We start from the raw sequence: 17,046 nt of genomic DNA, 5'->3' as shown, positions 1-17,046 counted from the left end.
AGTTGCAGTCTGAACACATTTTTCCGCACCCTTTTGATTGACAGGATATAATCGGCCATGATTATCGGCAGTTTTGAAACAATCGGCCGATGGCCTATAATAATAGCTTTTATCAGCCGATACCAATTGTTGGCTGAAACATTGGTGCATTTCTAATACAAACACTTCACATCAAACTAACCAAAACAGAATAAATAAACCAAATCAGTTTTGTAGCTTTTGTGGTCCACTTAAAACGTTTTGTGTCCGTTTCAGTATATCTCTGTCCTCAGAAAACCTACAATTCTTGATTTTAAAAGTCTCAGAATATAAATGTTCTGACTCATTGTCCTTTCAACAACTCTGAGAGTAAGAAAACTTACCTTAAACAGAGTCAGGCTTTCCAGGCCAGAACTGTGACCGACACAATTGATATTGAGTTATGAGAGCAGCATTTGGCATATGTTTCATATAGACTGTCAGGCCCTGACCATATTTTTAAATATGTAACAGTTTTCTTGTATGCACATGGTCTTGAGGGAATCTGGGGTTTGTGATCAAATCTGTTGTGGTGTGTAAGTTCGACAGTTGAGCTTCTTCCACCGTGGTTTACAGCCAGAGTTCAGTGACGGATTGGCCCAAATGTAATCCTGAAGCCACAGAGTGTATTAGAGCTAATACTTGTGGCTTCACCTCATTGGACATGCTTTACCACCGACTCACAGTTAGATATTAGTCAAACGCTCAAATCTGCTTGACGCCAGAGAGTTTTTAAAGAGAAGCAGACTTTCTTTCTTTGCTTCTTTCAGCTCTTTGTATGCTTCAGTCACTAGTACACAAAGATAGTGATATGCATTAAAGCCTATGTTTGTGCTAAATGTCCATGGCTACAATTGTTTTGTTGATGGTTGTTCAATGTTTAACTTTCTATTTTAGAGTAAAGCATTTACAGAGAGGTCCAAAGTTGAAAAGTTTGAAGAAATTAATACATTTATTCAGCAAGAATGCTTTGAGCTATTTCTACCTGGTTTAACACATAAAAGTTACTTTTGTTGGTATAAATTAATGTATTGGTTCAGTGATGTTAAAAATACTTTTTACTTGAATGAAACTAGTTAACCAAGTTTACCATAGAAATATTTCTTAAGCAGCAAATCAGCATGATTTTTGAAGGATCATGTGACACTGAAGACTGGAGTAATGATGCTGAAAATTCATCTTTAGTATCACAAGAATAAATTACATTTTACAATATATTAAAATAGAAACGAGTTATTTTAAATTGTAATACTTCACAATATTACTGTTTTTACTGTATTTTTGTCTTAGTGAGCATAAGAAACTTTATTTCAAAAATATTTTAAAATATTATTAACACCAAACCTTTGAGTGGATTTGGATGCTTCAGTTATCCACACTGCTACCTTTCACTATACTGATCTCAGGTTGGAACTGATCATTGTGTTCAAGCCAAAAACGCTTAAAGCAATAGTTCACCCAAAAATGAAAATTAGCCCATAATTTACTCACCCTCAAGCCATCCTAGGTGTATATGGCTATCTTCTTTCAGATGAACACAATCGGAGATATATTTAAAAGTATCCTTAGTCCTCCAAGGTTTATAATGGTTGTGGGGTGGGGGCAGATTTTAAAGCCATCAATCATAAAAGTAATCCATATGGCTTCAGGGGGTTAATAAAGATCTTCTGAATTGAAGCGAAGGGTTTTTGTAAGAAAAAATATCCATATTTAAAACTTTATTAAAGGGGCTCTATGTAGGAATGACACCCAGTGGTCAAAATAGGTACTGCAGTCCAAATTCAAAATATTGTTTGGCCCGCCCCCTCATTCAAAGACAGGGGTTGCCAGCAACAATAGTGAGCGCATTTGACAATGAAAGCTGAGGAGACTTAAACACTGTACGCTGATGAGTTGATTTATCTGTTTTAATATGCTGTTGTTCATAGAGATATTTACAGTAGATGGATTCAGAGGCTTTTTACATCAAGTACAACCCAAACTGTGATTCCCAGTTTGTTTGTTGGTTTCCATGGTTGCAATACGCTGTGTTTTCCGCCAACTGCCAACCTGTGATGTTGACACACTATTGGATAAACTGGCAGCACACGGTTTCGCACATACCAAAACAAAGACAGACATTCCGACACGTAACGCACATTTTCAAAGTAGAATATCTGGCTGTAGCATTGCTTTTCTGAGGAACAAGTAGGTGAACTTAGCATGTTTCCTAAATATCTGCAAACATACTGGGGTATTTTTATGCATACGCATTGATTTGCAGCGGAAGAGTAACCTCTGACACAATGCATGACAAACGCGAAAGCACAGAGGATAGAGCAAAACAAAACACCGGTCACAAATTATAAGTCTAAAACGAGAATTTTTAAAGAGAAATGTTAGAGGATTTTGTTATAAGATAAGAGGAGCTTGAGTTTGTTGCACAGCCCTATTTGTTTAAACTACGAGAGGCGTCTAAGCTTATGATACTCCTACATTGCATCAGGGGTTACTCATTTGGTGCAAGTTGACTTGCGCAGTACGCGTACGTTTGTCTGCTGGAAGCTAGTTATTTGAATTTATAAAGTTTTAAATGTGGATATTTTTATTTAAAAAAAACACATCGCTTCTCTTCAGAAGGCCTTGGTGCCGTATGGATTGTTTGTATAATGGATGGGTGATTTTTTGGGGCTTCAAAATCTGGCCCCCCCTTCACTACTATTATAAAGCTCGGAAGAGCCAAGATATTTTTAAATATATCTCCGATTGTGTTCATGAAGATAGTCATATACACCTTGGATGGCTTGAGGGTGAGTAAATCATGGGATCATTTTCACTTTGGTTGAACTAACCCTTTAACTAAAAACCTGAAACATATGCAGCCCAGTAAACTGATACAACATCTGTGTGGTTAGATGTGAGATAAGACCACTATATAACTGCATTGTAAAATTCAAAGTGAAAACTTTGCATGATTTTGTGTTGCACTATATTGCTAACCACACAAACTGAAATCAGAAGACTGCTACATAGAAAACAAATCTGAATGTGCTCATCTTGGTTATCTGGTCCAGTTCTGGCAAATGATTTCAAAAACCGCAATGATAAACACAGCCCTAGACTGATGAAGAGTCAAACTGAACTCAACACAATGTATGAAAATATGGAACAGCTGGAGTGGATTAACACTAATATAATGAATAATAAACAGCTTGTAATGATCAGATCAGTCATTTCCACAATACTCATGACTTTTGCAAGTAATACCATATGGACCACAGAATGTAGGGCTTGAATTAATAGGCTACTAGACCAAAAAATATCTCTATCTAATCTATCTATCTATCTATCTATCTATCTATCTATCTATCTATCTATCTATCTATCTATCTATCTATCTATCTATCTATCTATCTATCTATCTATCTATCTATCTATCTATCTATCATTTCAGCAAATATTTATTATGATCTATACTTCACAAGTTTTAATAACAATGAACCCTCCTCCTCTAAAATATCTTACATTTAAGTGTCAGACAACTATAATCCTTCTTAGATATAATCCTGTTCTCTCTCTCTCTCTCTCTCTCTCTCTCTCTCTCTCTCTCTCTCTCTCTCTTTCTCTCTCTCTCTCTCTCTCTGTGTGTGTGTATTATTAAACCTCAATGACAGATCCTTTTACCACTTGACTTTCATCTCCTCTCATTGGTCCACTATGAGCTCACAACTCTCTCCAATTTTATTAAATCCAAGGATGTACTCTGATATTATAAGACATTATGTATGAAATTAATGAACACGCTAAAGAGAGTTTCAAACAGGGGTATTCAGCAGGGGGTCCACAAATTATTGCATCAGACTTTTTCTGAGATCTTTTGTGATCAAAAACAAAACAATATGCTTTCAGCTAAAAATGCAAAATTAAATTTCAGCAATGAAATATTTAATTGACTTTTTGCAGTATTCATAGGCGTGACTATTATGTTACCATGATAATACTGCTTTTTTGACAAGTAGGCCAACATTTCATAGTACTATCATGGAATGTAAAGAGTAAAACCATAACATTTGAATATTAATCATTCATATTTTTATTGCCATCAAATACCATGGTTCCACCACAGTTATTTTTGTAATGGAAGCACGATATTGAGCTGTTTACTTCTCTCTCTCCCTGCACATGTCTGTAATAATGAGCGCATCTAATGTTTCTTTGTAATATTTTGCACATGGTATGCTGCTGTACAAGAGATCTGTATTTGAATGGTCTTTTTGTTTAGAGACTTTATGAGTGTGTGTGTGTGTGTGTGCGTGTGTGTGTCTATAGACCCTCCTCAGCTTCTCTCTGCAGCTGCCTCCATATTTAGTTACTGCAGTGACTCAGTAGAAAAGAGAGAATCATTTTTGCTACTCTTGCCGTATTGGACTTCATTTACACCTATTACTATGGTTTTTGTTCACAATATAATGATTTTTTTGGTATTGCAACACCATGATGGTAATACCAAGGTATTCTTTGATATACAGACAATGTTCAATTTGTAAAATCCAAGATTGGTTAACTGGTCCAGTTCTGGCAGATGATTTCAAAATCCGCAATGATCAACACAGTCCAAAATCCCATGTTGGATTTCATCTGTCTAACCAGCTATCAAGTGCCCTCTAAATTTGGGAGACCAGCTAAGATCAGCAAATGATCGAACAGTTTTTTTTTCCCTTTTCTTTTTCCAAAATGCACTGTATACCAGTCACTAGCTGAACGTACCAAGCCTTTTTCAGCAGACTGCCATCATAATGGCTGGCTAAAACTGATTTACATCAAATTTAAATGTTATAAACATACATCAACATTAACTTTAAATGCATGTAATTGCATACAGAATACAAATGTTCACATTTTATGTAGTTGAATATGTGTACACTCCTATTATTTCTTTATCACTGACACGTGGGATTTGAACCCTGTGCAACCATGATCTCTTGTTGTCGTGGAAACCTCCACTATTCTGCAGCTGCTGTAGAACAGCAGATGATGGCAGTAAAAACAAGAGTGTTCACACACACTCTCATACTCACCAACTACACAGAGAGACACACACACCTTTGGGGGACAGGGAGTGTTTACTTGATACGCGCCAGCTTACACTGCACCATGACACTAGCAGCAATGTCTGTCCTTGATCAATATTATCAAGCTAAATTTGACTCTGGCCTGCAGTTTTCTCATCTACCACCAAACAACAAGGAGGAGATACTCCGCTGGTGGCAACGTCATGTGACCAAACGTATCATTCGAGAGTGTATGATTCACTCGACTTTATATCAAAATAAACATTTTGAATGTACATAATGGAAGCATATGCACTGCAGTTTTTAAAGTTCAACACATCACCCAAACTGGACATTTAATTTATTTAACATCAGCAACTAAAGAACATTGAGTGTCAGATCCTGACAAGCAACAGTGAGAATGATTAGTGTTATGTCAGGAAAAGTCCTCTGTATGGTCAACGTAAATGCCAGCAGTTGTTGACAGATGCAAAATGGTGTTCCAACGGTGAATATAGGGAGAAAAAGGCAAACAAAGGTGCTTATGTAATCAGATCTATTATGAAGAAATATGGCATAGAGGGAGATACAATTGTATCCATGGCTGAGTTCCAATGAAACACGTATACATAAGTCCTAAAGTGTTTGTAAGTAACCATGCTAACCATCTGATGCACAGTGTGCAATAAAATCTAATGCATAGAGGTAAAATAAGTGTAATAATCTGTAATGTATAGTCAGCTATTGCAAGCTAAAACATCGTATCACCCTTAAAGGGATAGTTCACCCAAAAATTAAAATTTGATGTTTATCTGCTTACCCCCAGGGCATCCAAGATGTAGGTGACTTTGTTTCTTCAGTAGAACACAAATGATGATTTTTAACTCCAACCGTTGCGGTCTGTCAGTCGTATAATGCATGTCAATGGGAACTTTGTCTATAAGAGTAAAAAAAACATGTACAGACAAATCCAAATTAAACCCTGCGGCTCGTGACGACACATTGATGTCCTAAGACATGAAACGATCGGTTTGTGTGAGAAACTGAACAGAATTGGATTTGCCTGTGCATGTTTTTTTTTGCTCAAAGACGAAGTTCCCATTGGCACGCATTATACGACTGACAGACGGCAACGGTTGGCATTAAAAACCATCATTTGTGTTCTACTGAAGAAACAAAGTCACCTACATCTTAGATGCGCTGAGGGTAAGCAGATAAACATCAAATTTTCATTTTTGGGTGAACTATCCCTCTAAGGGCTTCTTTTGGGGTTATTTTTTAGCAGTCATTATACAAAAAATATAATCAGAATCAAGTATTTCAGAGCAGGGTTTTCAAACAAACAAACAAACAAAAAAAGGGAAAAAAAGACCACTTTGAATTGGTCAAATTACTGGTTGGAAATCATGAGATTAATAACTGTATTTTATTGTTATCCCTAGTTCTAAACATAATAATAATATCATGAAATATTGTGAAATATTAATACAATTTAAAATAATTGTTTTCTATTTTAATATATTATAAAATGCAATTTATTCATGTGATCAAAGCTGAATTTTCAGCATCATTACTTCTATAGTGTCACATGATCCTTTAGAAATCATTCTAATATGCTGATTTGCTGTTCAAGAAACATTTCTTATGAATATTATAAATGTTGACAACAATTTTTGTGAAAACAATGATACCATTCAAACTTTTGTGGTAATATTTTAAAAAGAGAGAGAGAAATGCAGCCTTGGTGAGCATAAGAGTCAACTTAAAATATTAGTCTAAATATTTCAAGTTCCTTGCCATCAAAAAACCCTTTTCCAGAGAACTGTGCAACGAGCCTACAGGTTTTTGTTGTATAATAAATGGCCATTTATCTTAAGTTAAACAATTAATTAACTAACTGACAATGCATTATAAAACTTATGACATTATAATAATTCAAGGTTGGGACCGTTTGCTGGATTAATGTAATTATGAGGTCTAATTATAAAATGTTAATTGAAGTATTTTGACATAGGATGAGAAACATAATGGATTGCTCTATTAACAGAGCCTCTCCAAAGCATTTTATCTATCTGAGTGTATTATGTAAGAGAATATGTGTCTAGAATTAAAGGAGAGGGGGGCATCCTCGTGATAACCTAATGCAGAATGCACAAACACAATACACACAGATATACAGCCTCAGCAAACTCCTCTGTGACTGCAGGATTGATGTTGTATCTTCAAAGGAACATTCCCACTTTGGGATCTGAATCCTAAAGGTCAGCATAATTGGCCTTGGCTGTCTCCCCAGCACTCAAACGCAGGCTGGGGTTCAGCTGCAGTGCCTGTCAAGTCATCCATAAGTGCTGTTCCTGCATCGGCTGTCTCTTGGTTCTAATGAGGATAGTATTTCATGGACACTTTTTCAGCCAGTCTCCAATTACAATGTGCTTCCAATCATTTCAAGTTTCAGTGTTTAGCCATATTTATAGGTACATAAAGCACTTACCATAAATTTGTTTACCTAGAGTATAAAGTGAGAATTGTAGATAGCCATTTTGCTCATTGCAGTGGTGCCACATAGCTGAACAGCTTACTATTTTCTGTTAATGTCATTGGATCAATTTACATTATATCTAATACTACATATATATATATATATATATATATATATATATATATATATATATATATATATATATATATATAATGTATATGTGTGTGTGTGTGTATTCATATATTTAATGAAATGCTCCTCTCTAGAGTTCATTTCTCTAGTGAACTAACATGCTGTGGACACTAAATGACTTGCATGAGGTAAATGTAATGCTATGAGAGATATTATTCTCAGGCTGTTTTGTTGTTGTCTTTCCATGATTAAAACACTGGTTTTAGAGATTATATGCATATCTAGATAGTCTGTTCTTATTCTGTGCTTTTTCCTGTTTTGGAGGTTAGCAAACAGTGTTGCATTACCACTCACTCCCCCTTCTGGATTGGTGTGTTAATCGCCTGTGACTGACTGTATTCGTTGTCTGACTGCATGAACCGAACAGTGACATTCGTACCATACGGTTCGGGACTAATAGCCCTAATATATTTGTATTTATATTTCAATCATGACAACTCTCAGAATGGTATTAAACAGAATGTTATTGATAAGAATGGAATGAGCTTTGTCTTGGCGGACTAGATGTGCTACCTTGCCAGGGCTGGCATGAGGGGAAGCTACTGCCGAAACATTCACATAAATACAGTGAATAGGACATGAGCATCTGCATGCTAAAAGGAAAGGAGGGAAAACCCCCTAGCAGATCTAACAACCTGGTCGCATGACGAAAACGTACCCGTGGGCACGTTTTCGCGAGTCACGAAATACGTACCAGTGAGTACATATCGCTGCAGTTTCGCTGCGGAATGTCCACTGAGCGGCGCCAAAAGTGTGTTCCTTTTTATTTTTTTGCCGGAGCAGATAACAGGGTGACATTTGCGCTCCGTTTAGTTTTAAAATAACGTCCCACCAACGCTACGCCTTAACCTAGCCGATAGCATAAACAAAAGCAAATGTGACGTAAGAAGCATCCGCGATCGTGTACCATTTTTCAGCTCGTTTAGATCTCTTTTTTTTTTTTTTTTGCCCCAGTCAGTCGCCTTTCACGGGATTCGTACCCAGGCCGGGCGGTGAAGGAATCGACTCGTCGTAAGTCCAACTCCGTATCGGCTGAGCTACCGAACAAGCTTAGTTGCGGCCAAAAAAAGAGAGCAGGAAAGTCCAAAGTACGTTAGTTTACAAATCGGGCACTCCGGTAAGAAGTGTTTTGAAGTCGCGACATGACGTCAAAACGAGGCTTTATGAATCCATAATCCGACCCCGGTTGTCGTCGAAACCGTGTGTGAAAACGAGCCAAAGCACTCATTGACGTTTTACCGGCCTCTAGCGTTTGTTTCTGTCGGAAACTGCAGCCAGACATACGCTCCAGTACGTAATTTTGTGTCTCACGAAAACATGCCCATGGGTACATCTCTCCCATGAGACCAGTTTGAGATCCAAGCAGGTGGTGCTGGGGAAGGTGGAGGGCTATGGATATTTCCATGAAGCTGACTGAGATGAGCCAGTTTGGGACGGAAATACATAGAACAAACAGAACAGTGGCCAAAGCAGTCAGCTTTATAAGAACCGATCAGCTGCTCGGATGAGTTTCATAACTGAACTATGAATATATGTGTCTTGCCTACAGAAAACAAAATGACTCCAACATTTACCTCATAATAACAACAACCCCAAAACATCTAAATGGCAAACATGCACTGTCATAATTCTCAGAAGGAGGGCTTTGTAAGAGCACCATTAATTTCTGTTTGTCATGTATTGTAAAGGATATCGATTCATCATTCATGTAGCGCTAATGAAAACCGTATGACAATCCCCTATTCCTGAACACAAAAGTAGCACAAGCTGTTGTGCATTTCGGGCATGGGCTCCCAAAAATGTGTGCACCATGTGTGAGCAAGAGTGCACCAATCAGCCCATCGTTGTGGAGTAAGCGATGATTTCATTTTGATCAAAGTGGTGGTGTTCTGGAGCGAAGGCCTGTGGTTTGTTATGGTTCCCTTCAAAATTCCAATTGTTAAAAAGGGGACTGCAAAAAAAGTAAATATTATTGCTAACGTGATTTTAGTGGATAATGTTTTCCACGTAATCAGAGAGGCAATAGTGAGAATGAGTTTAATTGAGTTTATATCCTCCCGGCCCTTTTTTGATCACATTTATTTATTAACTTGAAACAGTGAAACTCTCAGTCTTTTTGTTTATTAACTGATTTATATAACCAAATGAAAATTCTGCCATGTCAATTCTAAAGTGTTATGAATTAACCGTCCCCTGAACTGTATCAGAAATAATACTGGCTGAAGAAACATTTCTTAAAGTGGAAGAGGTTAAAATCTGGGTTAGGACTACCTGTTCCCAGTTCAGTGGAGTGACATTAAGCAGATTGACCTGAGATGGCATTAGCAGGGCATAATTCTTGAGGGTCAAAGAAGAGAGAGAACAACATTCACAGAAAGCCAGAGAGGAAAGGAATATGCTGCTTCCTCTAGAGTTCTGGGGTGTTTAATTCAGTCATTCTGCTGAGATGTAAAATGGGTTGGCCATATGGACTTTGTTTGGCGTTTACTGTATCTCAAAGACATGACAAAAAAAGGGATTGTAAAAATTGTTTTCCATAAGCTTATTTCTTTAGCTATTATTTTGTGGCTGTTCGCAAAAAAAACCCAAAAAAAACAAAAAAAAAAACCATAACATTACTCTTTTGTCACTTCCTCTTTACTTCAAATTGAAAGTTGTACTTCCTCTTGAAATATTGTTTTTGGTCAACCACATCAGAGAAGTGTGCATATCCTCCTGACACCCAACAGTGCTATAGGGGACATTTTCATTAAATATCTGAGAACACACTTTTTCTTGCACATATATATATATATAAATGAACAATATCACACTCGTAGCCGTGCGATATGGCTGTATATCAGCACGCTGTGATTCGCCTTAGGCACGAGGCCGCAGGCCGAGTGCCGTAGGTAATCACAGTAATTACTGTAGTTTTACTTTTTGCACATTTGTTAGACATTGCAGTATGCATAATATGGTAAAACTAACTAAATAGCTAAATAAATATTCTTGAATTTCAATGCTAACGCTTCATTAGATTTTAGGACTTTTAATTCCAATACCAAACAGTATATATTTTACATTCTAAATCCCATATCAGTTGAACAATACAAAAAGAGCTTTTTTAATTCTTTCAAATAAATATAAAATTGCATAAATTATTCTTGAACTGAAAAAAGTATTTAAAGGGAGAGGGTTAATTACATTAAAAACATATATTATAACATTAGACGTCAAATTTTGATGTTAAATCCACTATTGCTTTGTATAGAATTGTTCTATCTATACTGTATTTAATTATATTACATTAGAAGTAAATTACAATAAATAAATAAATAAATAAATAAATAAATTTATTTATTTATTTATTTATTTATTTATTTATTTATTGTAATTTACTTCTAATGTAATATAATTAAATACAGTATAGATAGAACAATTCTATACAAAGCAATAGTGGATTTAACATCAAAATTTGACGTCTAATGTTATAATATATGTTTTTAATGTAATTAACCCTCTCCCTTTAAATACTTTTTTCAGTTCAAGAATAATTTATGCAATTTTATATTTATTTATAAGAGTAATCCCTTATATTACTTTTTAATGGAAAAGTAATTAAATTATTTTTATTAATTAATTTTAAAACAATTGTATTAATGAATTACTTAGTAATGCATTAAGCACAAAAATGTAAATTAATACATTTGATTAATACAATGAATTGTATAATGCATAATTTAGAAAAATGTGCAAAACAATATACTTCCAATTAGGAAAGGGTATTAGGTTATAAAATAGGTGTTAGGTTATATACCTTTTACATTGCGTTTCTTGAATATGTGATATGTCTGCGTGGGTCTGTAGTGGAGGGGAGTGACACCCAGCAGTGAAGCGCTTGTAGACTCCGCCTTCTATGTAAATGAGTCAGTGTGGCGCTGGTGTCCGCGCGCTCAGTCAATGAGCACCGAGACAGGAGGAGTGTCCGACTGTTTACATCTCGTTTCGGGGGCCGAGAGATATCTTCCTCCAGCATGATGTCGGTGTGGAATTATCGCACTCTCAACCTTTGAGAAATAAACGCGGCAAGCGCAAAACAGTGACCCGGCGTTGAGTCATGGGAGGCCAGATAACCCGAAACGCCTTGTACGGTGAGAAATTGCGTTAAGGATCTACATACAAACGCTGAATGATGTTCCTAATGTTTGCCTGCTGATGAAGGGTCCTACACGCGCTGCTTCAGCTGTATTGTAAAGAATAGATAGATTTAAGATGGAAAACGCCTGCCTGTAAATATTACATACATATTGGAATACTTGCAACATAAAACACATTCGAGCATAAGTCATACACTTAATATAGACAGTTTTTGTATAGGTTTCTAGAGATTTTTGCGCTCACTGGAACGAATATACGAGCGCGTCTCCGCGTCCAGGCGCTCGTGTCAGTGAACGCGCTTTCGACATCAGACGTGTTTCCCCCAGCTTGAAAGCGTGAGAAAGGGAAGGGAATTTGTGGGGATTCCCTCTGTTGTTGGAAATAAGAAGGATTTAGTGCGGGTTTTCCACAGCGTTTCAGTTTATTAGGCGATTTACAAGCCCGTAAAGCAGCTGGCTCAAAAGAGAACCAAATAAATCAATAAATCAATTGATTGGTTTTACATAAAATGCATGGTTAATGTTTACTCAGTGTATTTACTGATAATCCCTGAAATTCATGTTAAGGCTGTTGTGCTGCTACAGTATGGGTTTTTGCAAGCCGTTCTAACATGTATTTCTTGCCTTACAATTTAGCATCTGTTTTTTTTTTTTTTTTTTTTTTTGATGTGAGTGCTTGATAGATAGATAGATAGATAGATAGATAGATAGATAGATAGATAGATAGATAGATAGATAGATAGATAGATAGATAGCAATAGAGAGATAGATAGAGAGATAGCCAGATAAATTGATTCAATATGGTTTAAATGTCACAAGTTGATAGTACAGGATGTTTTCCGTTGGCCTGCAGGGTGAATGGGTGAATAATCTTCCTTGTTGGATGTGTGACTGTAACTGAAACAGACATGAGCAGTTGGTTTATGTAAATCTCTCCGTCTTACTCTCGCTCTCAGTGCAACTGATTGGCTTGAAGTTAATCTGAACCCTTGGTGGATCTGACCCACTTGATCATTAATTCTAATTAAAGCACTATATCACATCCAATTAGGTAAACAGGGACTAGAGATATAACAGTCCAGTATGTGTAGTAGCACCTGGTGTTAGTATAAAATGCACTCGAAATGTACTGAATAAGCTCCTAAGGACATTTCTGAATTAAAATAAGTAAATAATTAAATAAATCACATCACAAACCCACAATGAGCAATATGAGTGCAACAGTGTACATTTTAAAACAAATAAGTCAGCTCTGAAAGGAAAATATTTAGACAAGTACGGAAAAAACTAAAAAGACAGACATTTGATTGGGGCCTTGAACTTGAACTTTAGATTTATTTTTGGAGTGTATTAAGAAGACAAAAGGAAATGATGGGAAGAAGAGGTGGGTACAGGATTGGGAAATGACGCAAACCAAACTCAAGGAGTTTGGTTACTCACAAACTGCTTCATTTTTGCTTAATGTATTAGAGCACATGCACTATGTCAAAGTCCCTTAAGGCAAGTTATTTTGCTTGACAGCCATCTTTGAGACACCTCTCGGGCAGCTATTTCAGTCATGCATGTCTTTGAATGGGGAAACATCAAATTCTCCAAAGTTGTTCACCAAGGTTACCATTAAATTGACTATTTGAAATCACCGGTAATATGTGGCATAAACTGTTTCATAAATTTTGTTTCCAAATGATCAAATCAAGAAAAAAAAAAAAAAAAAGGTAAAAAGGGACTAGAGATTATGATTAAATTTCCTATTTGAAATCGCCAATTAAATCTGACAACAGCTATCTCAAAATTGTGTTTCTAAACACTCAAATCATGACAAAAGACTGCATTTTTAGGCTGGACCAGCCAATGCACTGATGCAGTCATAAGCACTTGTCTCAGAACCAGGGCTGCGTTTCCCAAAAGCATCGTAAGCTTAAGTTGATCGTAGCTCCATTGAAACCAATGGAGCTACGATCATCTTAGGCTTACGATGCTTTTGGGAAACGCTACCCAGAGCTTGTAAAGACAGCTGCAGTGACACAATGGCTTTACCAATTGGCGATTTGCTCTTTTATTTAGAAGATGCGACATATTCCATCATATTGCACGTTGCACTTTCTCCAATTCATAGTAATATGAGTGCACTGTCTTTAGGCTTCAACTATGTTTTTAGTGTTTCTTTATAAAAAAAAAAAAAAAAACATGTTTGGTCATAACTTTCTGGTTTCCTCTTTCCAGTTCCCATTTCAGGGTTTGTTTTTCACTTCTTGCAGCAGGCTGACACTAGATATAAATTGCTTATCCGGGTATTAACACATCTTTCACCTCAGATGCAGTAGATTGCAGTGCTTTAACTCATCTTTGTATGAAACCAGAAACCATCCAGAACTGAGAACAAGATTGTCTGGTTTGTAGTGTTTGAGCTGGATAGAGACACTTAATGTATGTATGTGTGTGTTTAAGACTGTTGGGTGTTTCTCATGTACCTCTGGGACACATCCTGGCCCCTGAAGCAGGAAAGACATGAATAATAAGTAGTATTTTTTTATAAAGGCTGTTAAAAATGGAACATTACGACAGTTGTTCCAGATATTTCCCACTGTCACTAAAATGAAAACTCCCAACTCTCCACCTTAAACTGTTACATATATGAGTGCATGTGGAACGTTAAATGCAAATTGTCAGTGTACTTGCACGTAAATTCTCTGATCTATTCCGTTTTGTTCCGTTATTTTATTTGCATATCGTTACATAATTCATTTTGTGCGATAAATGGCAATATCAAACAGTGCAATTCATTCTTAGTACGTAAGTCTTAGTAAGAATTGTTGGTTTAACTTAAAAAAGTAAGTTGCTTGGTTGCCTTAAAATTTTGAGTTCATTGAAATTAAAAATTTGAGTTAATACGATGAAGGTTATTTTGTCTGGCTATCACCAGACCAAGCTCAATTTAAAATGGAACATTGGTCTGGGGAGTCTGCTATGTATTTTCTACTGCATAAGAGGTGTGATCAACGAGTATTATTCACGCAATTGGATAGTCCTTCAACCAATCAGATCGACAATCCGGGTGACGTACTTTGCAGAGCGACGCGAAAACTCCAGACAGGTTTAGTTTGTATTGGTTTGTAGCATTGATCAGCGGTTTGCAGAAGCAGCAATGGCATCGAGCGTTTTTTGCAGGTTGTGCAAAAAAAAAAAAAAAAAAACATTAAAGTGAGTGGTATTTACACCAACTCGAGTGATTTGTTTGCTAAACTAAAGAAGTCATTCAGCATCGTCGAGAGGTTAAAAGGAATTGGATTGACGGTTGTGCTTGTCGTCGCTTCTCTATCGTCATCGTGTTATACATGCCAATAGCGAGCAAGGTGGATAAGCCAGTCTGTGATTGGTTCCCACAAAAGTGGAACAGAAGCAGTAGAAATGAATGTACAGGTTTCCAGACTGAGTTGCCAGGCGAAATCAAATCGCCGGCAGATCAGGCTGGGTTTACCCAGTCTAAAGGCGATTGGTTTAATCAACAGAAACTCAAAATATTATGTTATCTGAACCATATTAATTATCTAATTATCTGATTTGACAAGAAAATGTTGTGATAAATCATGAAAATAATGTTTTACAGTGTAAGGATGCAACAATATAAAAATCATTGGTAGTACTGATAACTGATGAATTCTATTATATTAATAATATTAAAATATATAATACTCATATTGAAATTCTATACTATTTTGTCTAAAAATAAAGCACTAAAATAAAATGTCATCACATCATTATAATGCACAATATAAAAAAATGCATATTAATTTTGAGATTTTTTAAATGCTACATTTGATTTTGTTATTAAATTAGCATCTGTAAAGATTCCCTTTACGTGAGCATTAGGTTATAGCATAACATAAAATCTAAATGTAAAAATAGGATAAATGAGCACGTACAATTTAAAAATCCAACACTAGCCAATAATGGCCAAAAATCATAATTATGTAAACTTATTCAAACCAGATGTTGGTACAAATAAGAACAGACCAGGGGTGCGTTTGGTCGTTATTAATGGAGTTTTATTAAACTCCATTAATAATGACGGAACTTGCGACCACAGTTGTTTTTGGGAAACACACCCCAGTATGGTACTGATATTTCGTGCATCCCCAATTCTTATTCATCAGTGCTGTTATTTGCTGCTAATTTGTTTATAACAGCACGGAAAGTATTATAATTACTGAATCAATTACCACTGTGTTATTTTTTTTGAATCCACAGTAAGACAGCCATGCACACAAACAACATGAGGAAACTGTTAGCACTGGAGATTGTTTGGAGTGGAATTTTTAATGGGGCATGTTGGGATTGATTATCAGTGATTGGTTGACACGCAGACAAGGAGTCAATGCGCTGTGGTGACAGATTATTGTAAGGCAAACAGAGGAAGAGCTCTTATCTACAATCCCTGCTGTGGTTACATCGCTCAGTTTACGTGTTGTGTCAGAAACATATGTCTGCAGGTCAGATGCTGATGCTGCTAAGTAACCGTTTGCTGCACCTCTGTGGAGCACAACATCCTTGATGAGTCACTTAATCCCCGCTCTCACCGCAGGAATTAAATGACACCACCACACACTGGTGTTTGTGTATACGGATCAGATCACCTAAGAGCCAGCCAGCCATGGCAGAAGATCAGCGCTTAATATGTTCACTCATTCATGATACTTTACTTTAGTACAGGACAAGATAGTTGCTAATTGACTTCAGGACACAATTACAAACATGGACATGCACACCCCAGGAATAAAAATATAATAAAATAAAAGAGTGGACACTTATATAACCAAACTGTCAATAACTGTAGATAGATAGATAGATAGATAGATAGATAGATAGATAGATAGATAGATAGATAGATAGATAGATAGATAGATAGATAGATAGATAGATAGATAGATAGATAGATAGATAGATAGATAGATAGATAGATAGATAGATAGATTCGTCTTATATAGATAGATAGATTCGGCTAAAAAGGTTATTCTGCCGCTGCCGCATTCTGCCCAGCGCACCATCCAATTCCTTCATCCTAAGCCAAACTTAATGGCCTAAACGATCAAATACACAAAAATGTCGAAATGCCGTTTTGCCGAGTATCCTCGTAAACACAGTCGGTTTAAATGAATGTAAACAGTTGAGAAAGAAAACGCATGTGTAA

At 36.3% G+C, this 17,046-nt stretch overlaps 1 protein-coding gene across 2 annotated transcripts in view; it reads left to right on the top strand.

Annotated features, from left to right (window-relative positions):
- neurl1aa (neuralized E3 ubiquitin protein ligase 1Aa) overlaps window positions 1–17,046 on the top strand; it is an 88,174-nt gene that overhangs the window by 31,235 nt on the left and 39,893 nt on the right. Inside the window, exon 1 of one of the 2 annotated variants that reach the window (XM_067404817.1) lies at window positions 11,695–11,852. The exons of the other annotated variant lie outside the window; for it this stretch is intronic. Coding sequence (XP_067260918.1) covers window positions 11,819–11,852 — 34 coding nt within the window. The 5' untranslated portion in view covers window positions 11,695–11,818. Of the gene's footprint in view, window positions 1–11,694; window positions 11,853–17,046 lie in introns of those variants that run through there. 2 annotated transcript variants of the gene reach the window in all.

Source organism: Chanodichthys erythropterus, chromosome 12, assembly GCF_024489055.1.
Source record: "Chanodichthys erythropterus isolate Z2021 chromosome 12, ASM2448905v1, whole genome shotgun sequence".
Classification (NCBI taxonomy): Eukaryota; Metazoa; Chordata; class Actinopteri; order Cypriniformes; family Xenocyprididae; genus Chanodichthys; species Chanodichthys erythropterus.
This window is presented reverse-complemented; position numbering and strand designations above follow the sequence as displayed.